Source organism: Bidens hawaiensis, unplaced genomic scaffold (assembly GCF_021521415.1).
Source record: "Bidens hawaiensis isolate Kalapana, Puna unplaced genomic scaffold, B.hawaiensis_p1.1 tig00028764_1, whole genome shotgun sequence".
In the NCBI taxonomy this organism is placed as follows: domain Eukaryota; kingdom Viridiplantae; phylum Streptophyta; class Magnoliopsida; order Asterales; family Asteraceae; genus Bidens; species Bidens hawaiensis.
Window position 1 is genome coordinate 105,484 of NW_027494711.1, and position 14,715 is coordinate 120,198.

The following is a 14,715-nucleotide window of genomic DNA, read 5'->3' on the forward strand; positions in this document are numbered from 1 at the left end:
AATCAAAAATTTGCTCTTTATAACACTTTCTACCAATGTAAGCAACTGCTCCTGAAAGTCATATCACATCCTCAATCTTTCAAAACAAATAGTCATCAAACATTCAAACCCGACAAGTCAACAACAGTCAACTAACAACAACATCCTAGATCATCCATCAGCTTCATACAAAGCAAGGTTCAAAATTGTATCATACACCAATAGAACATCAAAACAAATGTGAATAACTATATCATTAACATGAACAAGACATGACATACAACCTAAACAAGCTCAATGTATGCCATGGGTGCATTATCCCCTCTCCTAGGCAAAGTTCTAATAATCCTCGTGTACCCTCCATTCCTTTCACCATATCTTTCCGGGACCTCAGCAAACAACGCGTGCACAATCTGCTTCTCATAAATGAACCCAAGAGCTTGTCGCCTTTTATGAAGTGACCCTTCTTTAGCCAAAGTGATCATTTTGTCCACATATTTTCTAACGGCACTGGCCCGGGCTCGGGTGGTTTTGATCCGACCGTGCTTTAGAAATTGAGTGGTTAGCCCACGAAGAAGCGCTTTTCGCTGGTCAGGTGGGCGGTTGAGCTTTGGGACCCGTCTTCCGTGTCTCATGGCGGAGACACGACCACCATTGTCAATGGTGGTGAAGTTATGCTCATAACTGTTGTTTCCTGGTAGAAGTTGCCAAGAATATATATTTTAAAGTGTGTGAAAGATTAATGTATTACGTTCATAGAAATGAATAATCATTAGATGATTCTTCATGGAGAAATAAGTTTCCAGATCTTAGATTTTACATATCTTTGACGCGATTACATGAACTTCATAATACAGGTTCTAAAATGGTTTTTAATAATAATAATAATGTGATATCAAGTTAACTTTATATAAACCAGACAAATAAAACCATAGCAATTTTACGGTAAGGTTTATCAACAAATGATTACCTAAATCTTGCTTCCAATTGTCAATAGGGATGCAAACGAACCCAGCAACACGCAAGCTCGAGCCTTAAATAAAGCTCGTTTAGTTATCGAGCCCAAGCTCAAGCCTTGTAAATTTTTAAGTTTTACCTCTTTTGGACTTCTATGTATTAACATCACACTTCACCACCGAGCTCGAGCCAAGCTTTGGCTCATTTAAGGTACAATATGAGCTCAAGCCAAGCTTGGGCTCGCTCAAGGTTTTTCTCAAAATATATTAAAATAATTACTAAATAATAAACGAACCGAGCCTAAGCTTGAAAAACGACTCACGAAAAGAGCTCGAGCTTTAGAAAAAGAGCTGAGCTCGTAAGTCAAAACAAGCCGAGCACGAGGCTAGTCTAGCTTGGCCTCGGCTCGTTTACACCGCTAATTTACCGAACAAACCCTAGAATTCGAATTTCCACACGCATACATTCACAATCATCAGCAATTAGTTCCTAAATCCTAATTAACATTTTTTTCACAAACAAAGCTCAATTTATCACATTATCAGACTCATACAGTCAACAATTCACAATACAAGACCAAATTCAGAGCAACAAAATACACCATACACACTAAAAACAATATATAACAACACATTATACCTGAAGTGAGAGTCGGAAGAGGATTAAGTGAAGCGAGACCGAGGAAAGAACCAAATACAGGTTTCGAATTATTATTATTATTATTATTATTATTAGGTCTAAATCGAGTGGAATTTGGTGGACGAAACGAACAGCGAATTGAAGAAGAGGTTGAACTGGAAATTGATGGAAGTGATGACTTCAGAGATGACATGCTCCATGTGGTTGTGGCACTCGCCATTGTTATTACGGGTTCAGTCTGCAAGTAGTAGAGTTGTTGGTGATGGTGAAGATGATGTTGTTATGTAATGGATGGTTGGATGGATAACTGGTTATCTATCTGCCCTTAATTTGTTTTGTAATTTTGGCCACTCAAGTTAAGGTTTATTATATTTGGACCACAAAATATTGTTAGTAAAGCTCGGCCAGCCAAATGATGGGTAAGAGCTTGATGCTGGTTGGCCTCTCAAGTTCGAATCTTGATGGCGACACAAGTTTTCTATTAGGGTGTCCCTTCCCAGAGAGCTTGCTCTTGTGGGCGGACAACTCCTGTCAAGTAGCAGGGGGTTCAGATTTTTCTCGTGGAACACCTAGCCAAACTCGGATGCCAAGCGTGGGCCCGGTTAAGACAACATAGTCTTGGCTCGAGTGGGGGCGGTTGGGGCTTTCTCCGAGAGCTGTTCCTGATTATTCAACCACTATGAAAGTCACCGTTCAAAAAAAATTATGAAATTAGTGACCATGACATCGTTAATGTACTGTTAAACATGATTTTGAGAAACTCATTCTATTTTTCTTTTATTTGAACTAGGCTGACATGACATTCATTGTCTAGGACTGTTCATGGTTCGACGCATCCATAGCATGGATGTTTAAAGCTGTTACGTTTGAATTGTACTTTGAAACAGTTGTCTTGTGACATCCTACCAGGTGTTAGTCAAGATGTTTGGATTTGCATGCTCTGATCGATCACCTAACACTATTTTTAATTTGTAATGTCGAGAGTTGTCTAATCATCCTACTTTATCATGTGCCACACCATCAAAACTCACCATTTTACCTATATATCTATTGATAACCATCATGAGTTGTTACTTTTTATACTATTATGTGTTATTATTTTTAGGTAATAGGTGGCTTTTTGAAAATCGGTGATTATTTTTTATATCTATTATTCTTTTTTTAATATTGGTCATCGTTTGTCTTCAATAAACGTTAACTTGTTTGAAGAACATGGTAAAAGTTAATACTTGGCTTGAAAAGTTAGGGAAATTGACGTACCCACACAAGTATAATACTTGAAATATTCAGCTTGAGACCCAATACATAAAATAAAAGTGACAAACTGACAATTCATTTAAGCTCTTCTGATTTCAAGCTTTTACCAATTCAGACTCAACTCTCAAGTAACTTTAGAGTGGTTAAGCTTTTCTACACTTTGCACCCTAAATGTGACAATTAAAAAGCAAATATATTTTATGGTTTTAACTTTTTTTTAAAAAAATATTTAAGTCGAATTGTTTACAAGTTTCAGGTTTAAATTGTACAATTTTAAAGCTTGAGTGCTGAAGTTGACTAAATTTGAAGATAAGGGTTTCCATGAGCTTTACTAAACTTAAGGGGTTCATAATGAAACTTTATAGCTATAAAATATTCATCATTTTGATCGTTTCATTGTTTTGACTTTCGGTTTTCGTTTAAACACAAATTAGTAATTTGATGTTCGTTGATAATTGACGTGTGTGTAGATGGAAGATGAACATTATAAATTTGGACCGCATAAGATTGATCCGAAGGCAGTGTTTTACTCAACTGATCTCTCATATGCTTTGGTCAATCTCCGCCCTGCTCATCCTGGTAATTTGTTTGTTCTTGTAATCATAATTGTTGTTTATCGTTCTACGGTTTTCGTTATCGTTATTGTTTTCAGGCATCTGATGATCACATAATTATGTAATCTCTCTATCTGTTACTATTATAGTATACACATTATTAATTTGTTAATTAAGAGTTTAGATGTTCTATAATTATATAGGGGTGTAAACGAGCTGAACCGAGCCAGAGCACGACTAAGCTCGAGCTCAGCTCATTTTGACCAACGAGAGCTTTAGCTCAGCTTGTGTCCTTGTGAGTCGTTTTTTTAAGCTCGGCTCATTTGGATCAATTAATTTATATACGTTTTTAATTACTTCTATATAATTTGAGAAAAAAAACCTTAAATGAGACAAAGCTTGGCTCGTGTAGTACGGTCGTACCTTAAATGAGCCACAACTTGGTTGTGCAGTGTGAAATTAATACATAGAAGTCCAAAATAGGTAAAACTTGAAAAATACACAAGGCTCGGTTCATTTCGAGAATTTTATCGATCCGATCTCAAGCAGCTCGCGAGAGGCTCGGTTTGTTTGCAGTTTGCACCACTATCTATAAACTCGACAATTAAGTGTATAGCTCTCAAGTTTCCTTTCATTATCTCAACCTAATGGTAATAAAGGAAATAATAGGATTTTGACATGTTAATGTGATAGGCTGATAGGGCAATTTCAGAAAATTAGGATTATGACTTTTTTTCATTTTTCTTTCTTTGTAGGTCATATCCTTGAACAATACGCACTTGGTGTAATACTGCAAGTCTGCAATATTATGATCAAAAATATTTTATGTAGTTTTTTAGCTTTGTGATTATGTTTATGGTCTGGCAAATGTTTAGACCTAGTTATGGATTAACAGGTCATATTGAGGTATACATTGCCTCTAACGGGTCAAAAGAGTGAACTTAAAAACATTAGCTAGTTTAAAATAGGTTCAACGAGTCAAAGCGGATTAAAAGTGTCAAAACTCACCAAAAGTGTACTCACCTTGGTTCATCACATGATTTGGTTATCGATATTTTTATCTCTTTGGTTGACTTGACAATGAATCACATGTTCTTGTCGTCCCTAGGCGTGAAGTCAAACGCTTTGTTGACCTTACAGCCGATGAGACTAACGACTTGTGGATTTTAGCCCAAAAAGTTGGGAAACAGCTTGAGAGCTACCACAAAGCTTCTTCACTTACATTTGCCATCCAAGTAAGCCTGTTATATAAATCAAATTATCTTTTCCATTCATGCTTCATGCTTGTGGTGCATGACTATATGTGAGTTAAGGGTAAATTATAACTTGTTTAAAGTTTATGTATATGTTGTTGCAGGACGGTCCGTGCTCAGGACAAACAGTTCCTCATGTTCACATCCATATTGTCCCTCGAAAAGGCGAGGGTTTTGAGAATAATGATGAGATCCATGACACTGTAAGTTCGTACACCTTTTACATTCTTAAAAATCCCGAGGCTGCGCGCTATAGGTACGAGGCTATAGATACACTAGTGATGTTATACAGACACAGTTGACATCATACGAGGCGAGTAATATTGTCATATGTCCATACGGCTTTCAGGCTTTGTTAGTGGTACGCCAATCATTTTTGTATCTCTGTACAACATCATACGGGCTGTATAGTTTGATGACACCAACTCACACAACTCGTATAAAACACTATAGCCTGTTTGACATGTCTGTCAGTGGTGTTCCTTTAGATGGGGGCTAAAATATTATCTTTTAAGAAAACGGTATTTTTTTAAAAGAAAAGTGGCATATTTTATGAAATTTTGATTACTCGTTATTGGACATTTGTAGATTAACGAGAAGGAGAAAGAACGAAAGAAAAGACACGATTTGGACAAGCAAAGGACAGATAGAAGCATGGATGAAATGGCTCAAGAAGCAGCCGAATACAGAAAGCTTTTCGTATAGAATACGCGATAAATGTCTCCACCTTGGTACTTAATCTACAACATCACACATTTGAACACCTGTATTCACCTTTTACTGGATCTTAATCAAATTATGTGCTTTTAAAAATGTAAATAAGTAATAATGGGAAATGTAAAAAACATTATTAGATGAACCTGTGACTCTCTGAGTCTTCGTATATATAAACCTGATGGTTGTTATTTGCTGGGAACAGAAAGTATCTTTGAACTAAACTAGCATTGGAATATTGGATTATACTTTCATGTTTGTATTATATATATATATATACAATACAAACGTGCTTGAATGGAGCGGTAAAAATAAATAGTTTCCTAGGAAGACTAGGAATAAATCATAACCATTGGATCATTTTAATCAATGGTTGAGATTTAAAATTACCAATAACCGACATAGTTTCCAAAAATTACTCTTTCATCATTATAACCGACATAGTTTCCTAGAATTGTTCTTTCACCATCATTTGTAATGCCAAATGTCAATAATTTGTTGGTTCTTACCATTCTTAGGAAACTCCTTATTCTTATTTGAACCCTTTTCTCTCTCTCTATATATATATGAGTTAAACCTTTGGTGTTAGAATTTCGTATTTTGTTTTGTCATTTTATGTATGAGTTATGGATATTTATCTGAATTCTCCCATTTAAACTTTTAATTTGTTTCGAAATCTCTATATAAACTTTGTTACCGCTCCATTCAAGCACGTTTGAATAATCTGATCAAAGTTATCACTTTCCATTCGTTGAGACCACTCCTAATAACTAAAGAAGCAACCGGTGAACACAAGAATTTCATATAAAAAAAAGAGTTTACGTGATAAACGTGTGGCACGTCACATACCTTCACAATCAAAAGGAAGGCTAAAGTGTTCCATGCTACTTGTTTAATTATGGTTTGGTGTCTTTGTAAGGCTAGAAATGAGTTGGCGTTCAAAGGTGTTCCATTTAATTTGTCCAAGTTGGTGTCGATTTTTCGTTTAGTTTTGCTACTATATATCTATTTGTTTAGGTGGCTGACCTGTGACTCTGTGAGTCATTTGGGTGTTGTACAGTACTCTATGGGTGGGGTGTTTCGGCTAACTCCTTGCTTGTCGAGATCACCATTTTAAATTAATAAACACATTTTGTTGGTCGTTAAAAGAAGAGGTAAGTAATACACAAAATAAAATGATAAGTTGGCTTAGTGGTAAGATGCCTATCCTCCCTAAACGAAGACATAGGTTCGATTCCCACATGAATCAATGTAAAGTGGGGTTGTCACTTTTACCCGAAACCCAACCCGAAAAAACCCGAACCCGAACTAACCCTACTCGAAGGATCCGAACCCGAGAAAAAACTAACCCGATCCCGAACCGAAGTATTTCGGGTTGGTTCTCGGGTTTGATTTATAAGTTTTGGGTTAACCAGAAAAACCCGAATAAACTTTTAGTTCTCGGGTTTGAATTTATTTTAATCTATTGTTATCATTCAAAATATTATGGATCAATTGTTTATTATTAATTTATGTTTTCTAGGTGAAGAATATCCCTAGTTCAAAGGACATCCGGGTGGAGGGACGAATCAGAACTGTAATCCCGGGTTCAAACCTAATAGGGGGCAAATGTTTACGAATTTCATCCTGTTCCCGCATACCAGCCTATAAGTGGATACAGTCTCACGGTTGTCAAGGAGTCGATTTTGAACCTAGCACCCGAAAAGTTAAGTTTGCACCTTAAAATGTTTTTAACTATGAGTATTTATTAGCATTTAATGGAAAGGCTGACGTCGCTACTATCGCCGTTGTCGTCTCTCCGTTCAGCCGTCGTACTCCGCCCCATCGCCGCCCGTTTCCAAATCGCAAAAGCATCATCATCATCTACTCAGGTAACATATTCACATCTCATATATTAATTAATCTTCTGTCTTCTGTTAATTTCAAATTACTAATTTGATGTTCGTTGACAATTGACGTGTGTGTAGATGGAAGTACAGCAATACAAATTTGGACCGTACAAAATTGATCAAAAGGAAGTGTTTTACTCAACTGATCTCTCATACGCTTTGGTCAATCTCCGTCCTGTTCTTCCTGGTAATTGTTGTTTATTAGTCTAGGGTTTCATTTTTGTTTTATAAACCTTATTATTAATTTAAACCTAATGGTTAATGTGACCTTTTTTTTTTCAATTTTTGTTTGCAGGTCATATCCTTATGCACATGGTGTAGTAGTGCAGCAATAATATTATGATTAGAAATATTTTGTGCGTTTATTCGTCTATGTCTATATGTGCATGGTTCCGTCTCGTGCTATTAACTGATTATGATTATGTGCATTACATTTATACATATATATATATGAAATGGTTAAATAGCTTTAAGGCTATGCAGTCGATATCGCCTATATATCACCGATACATCAGTGATATATCGGTTATCGGTCCCTTGGCGAAATATCAGTCAGAATATCGGTACCGATAATATCAGCGATATTTGACCGATATTGGACTGATATTTGACCGATATTCCCTATATCAGTGTTTTAAGTCTTAATTATCAACTTATCAACTTTTAGTGTTCAATTTTAGTGTTTTAAGTCTTAATCAGTTCTTACTTACTACGATTGTTAGTGTTTTGCAATTTACAAAAGGTTAATTTGTTAATGGTAGGAGACTATACTAAATTCTTAGTGTTAAATTGCTATATATATAATTTTACATGATATTAAAATTGCCGATATCTCAGATATCGGTCCTTGACCGATATCCGATATTTTTCCGCATTAACTGCTTAGCTTTAAGGGTTTGTTTTACATGAACCTTTACTGTTTATGTTTGCAATTCTGCGTTTTGGGTATTCAAGTGAAGATTGATAGAATAGATTTGACTGGAATATAAGAATAATACATCTTGGTTTATAAACAATGATACAAGTTAATGGCCTTCATAAATGCTGCAAATGATTAGACCTAGTTATGGATGAAAAGCTCAATGTCAACCTGAGTTATACGCTTATGCATTGGCTTTAACAGGTCAGTTGAATTGATCAGATAATTTTGAAAACAAGTTGAATCGCTCACATAGATTTTATAGTGTTGAAAGCCAGCCAAAGTGTATTTACAGTGCATAAAATCTACGGTTTAGTTTCAATCTTTAGTGTATCATTGTAAGTATAACCATACTTAACACACTAATAACTTCTAGAACTCAAGAATAAGTATTTGTGGGTTGGCTTGACTTGGCACTATTTGACCTGACTCTGTAGCCGATATAGGCTCATTAGTCATTACCAATAACCAACTTTGCTAACTGGTTAAGTTTATATTTTATCTTTTTGGTTGACTTGACAATGAATCACATGTGCTTGTCTGCCCGAGGCGTGAAGTCAAACGCTTTGTTGACCTTACAGCCGAGGAGACTAACGACTTATGGATTTCGGCCCAAAAAATTGGGAAACAGCTTGAGAACTACCACAAAGCTTCTTCACTTACATTTACTATCCAAGTAAGCTTGCTATATAAATCAACTGAATTATTTTGTTCATTCATGCTTGTGTTTTGTATATCATGTTAATAGTTAACAGTGATAAAGTTTAACATGTGCTTCAAATTTTATGTAAATCTTGTTACAGGACGGTCCCCATGCAGGACAAACAGTTCCTCATGTTCATATCCATATTCTCCCTCGAAAAGGCGGGGATTTTGAGAACAATGATGAGATCTATGAAGCTGTAAGTTCGTTCATACTTGTTTTACGTTTCTTAAGATATAATCTTTAAAATTTTCAATGGGACGACTCGATAAGCACTTGAGTTTACATGATATCCTTTTGGTTAGCACTGGGTATTGATGGGGTCTTGTGAGTTTTTTGTTAACAGGTTCTTGTGGTTTCCAAAAGAAAATAAAAAGCAAAATATAGTCTTTATCTAAATTGATTGATAGCATCACAAAGGAATCATAATTTGTTTATATATTCGTAGATTGATGAGAAGGAGAAGGAACTAAAGAAAACGTTCGACTTGGACAAGGAGAGGACAGATAGAAGCATAGACGAAATGGCTCAAGAGGCAGCAGAATACAGAAAGCTTTTCTTTTAATTTCGTGTTTTGTTGTTGTTTAAATGACAAACATCTAGCAATCTGTTCAAGATTTAAAAGAGATTATAGTGTGAGAGCTGGTTATTTGATTTGACAACAAGTTTTATGTAGAGATTTTGAATCTAATTAATCATTAAGAACCAATTGCCTATGCAGCATTAGTATTCTATACATGTGACATTCATCTTCTTTGGATGTCATATAGATCTAACAAGTTCGAAGTGTGGTGTCGAAAACACAACTGAAGCACCCTGACTATACTATCTAAAAAGTTGTATTATTTTGAAAACCATTGAAAGAGACACTTGGTTTTTCAAGTCTGAATCAGCAACCACTGTGTAATCTAGTCAAAATCTATTGAACAAATTGTCTATACATTAAGAAATACATAATAAAAAAACATGGTAGGTGCCCATGGTTTGTCATGGTTTATAGACAATCATTTGTCGTAACATGTTATACGTAGCTTGAAACGACGTCGTACAGAAGTTTGTTAGAACCATTTCCCACTAATTTGACATTCGCTGAAAATTGACGAGTGTAGATGGGGCCAGAACATTATAAGTTTGGACCGTATACGATCTATCAAAAGGAAGCGTTTTACTCTACTGATCTTTCATATGCTTTTGTCAATCTCCGTCCTGTTCTTCCTGGTAAATTTAGGATTAGACATGTTAATGTGATGGTTAATTAAAAAAAAAAAAAAAGATTTTGATGTATTTTAATTTTCTTTTTGGCAGGTCATATCCTTGAACAACATGCACTTGGTGTAATATGCAATAATATGATCAGAAATTTATTATGCATTCATATTGTAACTATATAGTTTCTTAACCATATTTTATGCATTTATTCTCCATACAACTCAATATAAAACTATTTATGAGTCGGGTCGGGTCGGGTCGGCTCATTATCCAACCTGCTACACTATTCATATTTTTACAAGTTTTTTCTCTTTGGTTGACTTGACAATAAACCACATGTGCTTGTCGTCCCAAAGCGTGAAGTCAAGCGTTTCGTTGACCTGACCGCTGAGGAAGCAACTGACTTATGGATTTCAGCCCATAAAATCGGTAAACAGCTCGATAATGTACGTATATACATATAAAACATAAAAGAACCATCATCACTTGGTTACTTGATGTTCAACTTTACATGTTTAATCACCTGTATGTGTTTACCTCTTTACTGGATCTTATTCACGACACGTGACGTATGTAGTGAATAAAACATTACTTGCAATGAAATGAACTTGAATAATATAAACAAAGTTAATACATAAAGCAATTATGTGAAGCCAAAATAAAAAAAGTTGGCTTAAATATGAGAATAAGACTGTACAAAGTTTGAGCTACACAGGATGTAATAATTACATAACTAGCCCTTAGAAATCAGCTGGTGTGAGTCTTTTTTGTGAGTGTTCGTACCATCCCTCTGGCGATTTTAAAGAACCACAACAAATTCATGATCGCCAACACCGGTGGAATCATATGTAATGCGTAAAAGGTGACCATATGAAGTTGTCTTACCTGAAAAAAAAAACAGTTATTCCAATGTCATACCAAGAACAAATTTTATATTTATACATTTTGGGTCAAAATAATGATTGACCCAAAAAAGCAGGTTGTCAATCGGGTTGGGTTGAAAGGTTGAATTATTTAAATCAGACACACCCATATATGTTTATTCGTGTCAAAGATATCAAACCTGACATGGACGCTAGTACAATTGTTTAATCATTTTATCCAAACGAGTCAGACTGGTTAAACAAATCAACCTGAACATGAGGCATTTAATTAAACAGATCAATCTATGCAATAGTGTTTTGAACCGGTTAAACCGGATTTCCCACAGCAGACTAGTATTTTAAGCCCAGTATTTTTTGGCTAGTTTGCTAAAACATCGTACCAGCGGTTTTTTTCTAAAATACTGATTTTTACCGGCAAACCGGTTTTAAGACGAGAATTTTTTTATATTTGCGGCCCATATTTTTTCAAAATTACTTTTAACCCAACAATTAATATTCAAACGTGTAAACTTTAGGACTATTTTTTTTTAAATTGAGTGATTTTGTATTATTTTTTTTATATAGATTAACTTTGGATTATTTTGTTATGAAGCCATTTACTTTTAGGTTATTTTTGGAGTTGAAGTTGCATTTATAGGAAATTATAATGTAAACTATTCAACCGGTTGTACCATTTTTTAACACAATCCGGTACAAGTAAAATGCTGATTTTTAAAACATGCATGACTGTTTATTAAACACATTAGATATGACAACCAAAGCATGATTATTTTATCATGTCGTGTCAATTCGTTTAACCTTAAATTATATAACTATTTGGTAACATTCAAAAAAGTCCTAGTTGTACACAGTTTACCTGATCAATGTGGTAATACATGTGGTAAAAAAAGAAGCCAAACAACACAATTCTTGCAACCTGAACAAATCACACAGTTTCATGTCAACAATTTTAGTATTTTACTACAAACACCATAAAACTTTATTACTGTTTAATGTACGTAACGCGTACCAGCCAACCTAAGAACATTGCAATACCATTCCAAACATAAAACACCGAAGACTTCATACCAGCGACATCAAGGTACCTGCAACCATGTGTTAAATAAATTTGCAGCCTATAAATTTTATAAAAAATTAAAGATTTAGATCACTTTAATTACCATCTTAAATTGACAAACGGTGTTGTGCTTTCGGTAAAAAGAACCATGAAGATGTAATATTCGGCTTCACCGGTTAAAATGGATTGCATGATTGCGAAAGTTGAGAGCCCATGGTGCAGCACCTAAAAAAAATTAACATAAGCTGGTCAAAATGTTGACTTTTTGGGTCAAAGCAAATAGTTGACTTTATAAAATACAGATTTTAATTATTATTTAACTAAATGATAAAAGATGTTTCTTACATATTCAAGACCACCTAAAGTTGGATAAGTCCAGATGATCATAGCCATATCAGACAAAAAATAACCAGAAGACATCTGCAATCATTTAATGAATAAAAACAAGTTAGTGCATATTTAAGGAGCAAAATTTATAACACAACAAATGTTAAAAGCCACTAAAAAGTTGCTTATACTAATTTTCTTGACTCTTGCAACTTCATTTTTCGCATCCATTACATCAAGTAAACAGGACCCACAAACGATAAAAACAAAATAACAATCAATTATTATTTTTAAATTATCATTTTTTAACTTTTCAGTTTTTGGGAAGGCCACACGTGACGGTACTTCCGTGTCATAATAACACATTTAACACGTGACATAATCTGATTGGTTTACATCATATGACACAAAATGACACTTTTTCCAACACGAAAGTAGTAAGTTTTGAAAGACGTGGATACCCCGAGTATGGTCTCTGACAAGGTAGACTTTCTGTAAACGATCAACTCGTCATTAACACTTTCATTGAAAAGATCCAAAATCAGAAAAAAGTAAAGAGAAGCAATGGCCACATAAAGTGCATGGAAGGTGGAAAAGCCTCTGAAAACACACAAGTTAATTAAACACATTAACATCTTATTATTACAACATAATAAATTAATAATAATCATAAGGGGCAAAAAGGTAAATAAACCTGTTCTTCCATTCAAGTTTCTGTTCCTTGTTAAGTTTGCTAAAACCTTTAAACATTAAAGGTGTAACTATTCCTGTAAATTCATATGACTACAAAAAAAAAATAATAAAATAATAATAATAATGTAACAACATGTCAGAAAATTAGTTACAAATAAACTGCATGAATGCAAAACCAGAAACACAAAGACAAACTTACAAGTTTACACATGATGATGCCACCGAAAGCCGAAAGCAACCATCGTGTTTGGGTACTTAAACTAGAATAATAATCAGTTATGTCCAAACCCAACATCATGATGATTCTTCAGTAATCAAAACAAACCAAAAAAAAAGATAAAAAAAATTAGAAACATAAAAATTCAACGTCAAAATATTATGTCACTAATTAATAATAATAGAAAAAAAAACGTTACATTACATACACTGGGTTTTATATGATTTATGAACCAAAATCAAAATCTTGGAAAACAGGATGAATGAAATAATAATAATAATAATAATAATAATAATAATAATAATAATAATATGGATGAATATTGACGAAGAAGGGTGTTTTGTTGGTTGGAGTCGGAGATATATATGGGATAGGAATAACGATATCAATAATAATATTATTATTCATGTAGGCGACGTTTGATCATCCTTTACATAATTCCATTCTTTTGCGTTTGGATTTGGGTTTCGTTTTCATTCAAGGCCTCTTTTATATTTTATCAATCCATATAATATAATAATGATGATGACTTAATTGATATGTTTTAAACATAACTAAACGGATGTTCGCACGATGCAGCGTGAAACATAGATTTGGTAATTACATAACAAGTTTATGGGTGTTTATTGTTTGGTTTGAAACCGTAAAACTGTTAAAATCAATTATTGGTTTGATTTCACGGTTAATTTTTTCTTTAGCTTTTGGCTGGCCGTTTTCAATTTTCAATGGTTCGGTTTCGGTTTACGACAACAAAAAATCGTTACTAACAATTTGGTTCACGGTTTAACTTGAAAACCGTCAAAACCATACCGCAAACACCCATACGCAAAATGTTGTTTTTTTAATCGAAAAAAAACTATAACAATACGATACTCAAATTAAAAAAAATAAATATTCTCGTTTTTATGGTACAATTTTTTTAAAAATTATTAACGTACTAAAAAGTAATTAACGTTTAAAAATCGGGGGGGGGGGGGGGTTGGGTTAAAAGTGAAAATATAAATAAACAGGACTAAACGATTAAGGGTAATAACTGTAACTATACATTAGATTTACAAAAAGTTGATTATACTTGAAGAGAAAAATTGTAACTATTTTAAAACAAATTAAAAAATACGTGAGTTTTGATGTTGTAATGACTTATTTGTCCTTGTTTAAACTTGTACTATGTGCTTCATTACTTGTAAATCCCTTAATTCAAGTGTCTTAATTTACCTTTAACTGATGTATTATATATAGTATAGATATAGATATAGATATAAGTTATTTAAAGTTAAATAAATACATAGTTAATTTTATGATCAAGTATTAAACTATGATAACTTAATTTGGCAAATTAACAACAAAGGTTCTTTGCTTCAAAATTATTAGTTATTAATTTCTAAGTTTAACGTGATTAAACTCCTCTCCTTTTGGAAGGAACTTTTTAACGACTATTTGTTTGTTTACCGTTAAACAACTACC

At 33.9% G+C, this 14,715-nt stretch overlaps 4 protein-coding genes across 6 annotated transcripts; 2 read left to right on the forward strand and 2 right to left on the reverse strand.

Moving 5' to 3' along the window:
- Positions 1-94: 94 nt before the first annotated feature.
- LOC143577670 (large ribosomal subunit protein bL17c-like) lies at positions 95-1,858 on the reverse strand. Its single transcript, XM_077061434.1, has 2 exons — positions 1,576-1,858; positions 95-673 (listed from the first exon to the last, which is right to left on the reverse strand). The coding sequence occupies exons 1-2, from the start codon at positions 1,793-1,795 to the stop codon at positions 264-266; spliced, it is 630 nt and encodes a 209-aa protein (XP_076917549.1). The 5' UTR covers positions 1,796-1,858; the 3' UTR covers positions 95-263.
- A 1,409-nt stretch (positions 1,859-3,267) lies between these two features.
- On the forward strand, positions 3,268-5,443 carry LOC143577671 (bifunctional bis(5'-adenosyl)-triphosphatase/adenylylsulfatase FHIT-like). 2 transcript variants are annotated; one of them, XM_077061436.1, is made up of 4 exons: positions 3,268-3,409; positions 4,483-4,621; positions 4,744-4,842; positions 5,228-5,443. In XM_077061436.1, exons 1-4 carry the CDS (start codon positions 3,303-3,305, stop codon positions 5,342-5,344), a joined length of 462 nt encoding a protein of 153 aa, XP_076917551.1. In that variant the 5' UTR covers positions 3,268-3,302; the 3' UTR covers positions 5,345-5,443. The 2 variants fall into 2 exon arrangements, with proteins under 2 accessions (XP_076917551.1, XP_076917550.1); XM_077061435.1 differs by lacking the exon at positions 3,268-3,409 and adding an exon at positions 3,901-4,281 and having other exon boundaries at positions 4,527-4,675.
- Positions 5,444-7,115: 1,672 nt separating this feature from the next.
- On the forward strand, positions 7,116-9,594 carry LOC143577673 (bifunctional bis(5'-adenosyl)-triphosphatase/adenylylsulfatase FHIT-like). 2 transcript variants are annotated; one of them, XM_077061438.1, is made up of 5 exons: positions 7,116-7,224; positions 7,321-7,422; positions 8,682-8,837; positions 8,965-9,063; positions 9,313-9,594. In XM_077061438.1, exons 2-5 carry the CDS (start codon positions 7,321-7,323, stop codon positions 9,427-9,429), a joined length of 474 nt encoding a protein of 157 aa, XP_076917553.1. In that variant the 5' UTR covers positions 7,116-7,224; the 3' UTR covers positions 9,430-9,594. The 2 variants fall into 2 exon arrangements, with proteins under 2 accessions (XP_076917553.1, XP_076917552.1); XM_077061437.1 differs by having other exon boundaries at positions 7,321-7,431; positions 8,691-8,837; positions 9,313-9,593.
- Positions 9,595-10,820: 1,226 nt separating this feature from the next.
- Positions 10,821-13,329, reverse strand: LOC143577666 (uncharacterized). Its single transcript, XM_077061430.1, has 8 exons — positions 13,234-13,329; positions 13,036-13,124; positions 12,803-12,941; positions 12,360-12,434; positions 12,118-12,239; positions 11,967-12,042; positions 11,814-11,873; positions 10,821-10,958 (listed from the first exon to the last, which is right to left on the reverse strand). The coding sequence occupies exons 1-8, from the start codon at positions 13,327-13,329 to the stop codon at positions 10,821-10,823; spliced, it is 795 nt and encodes a 264-aa protein (XP_076917545.1).
- Positions 13,330-14,715: the final 1,386 nt, after the last annotated feature.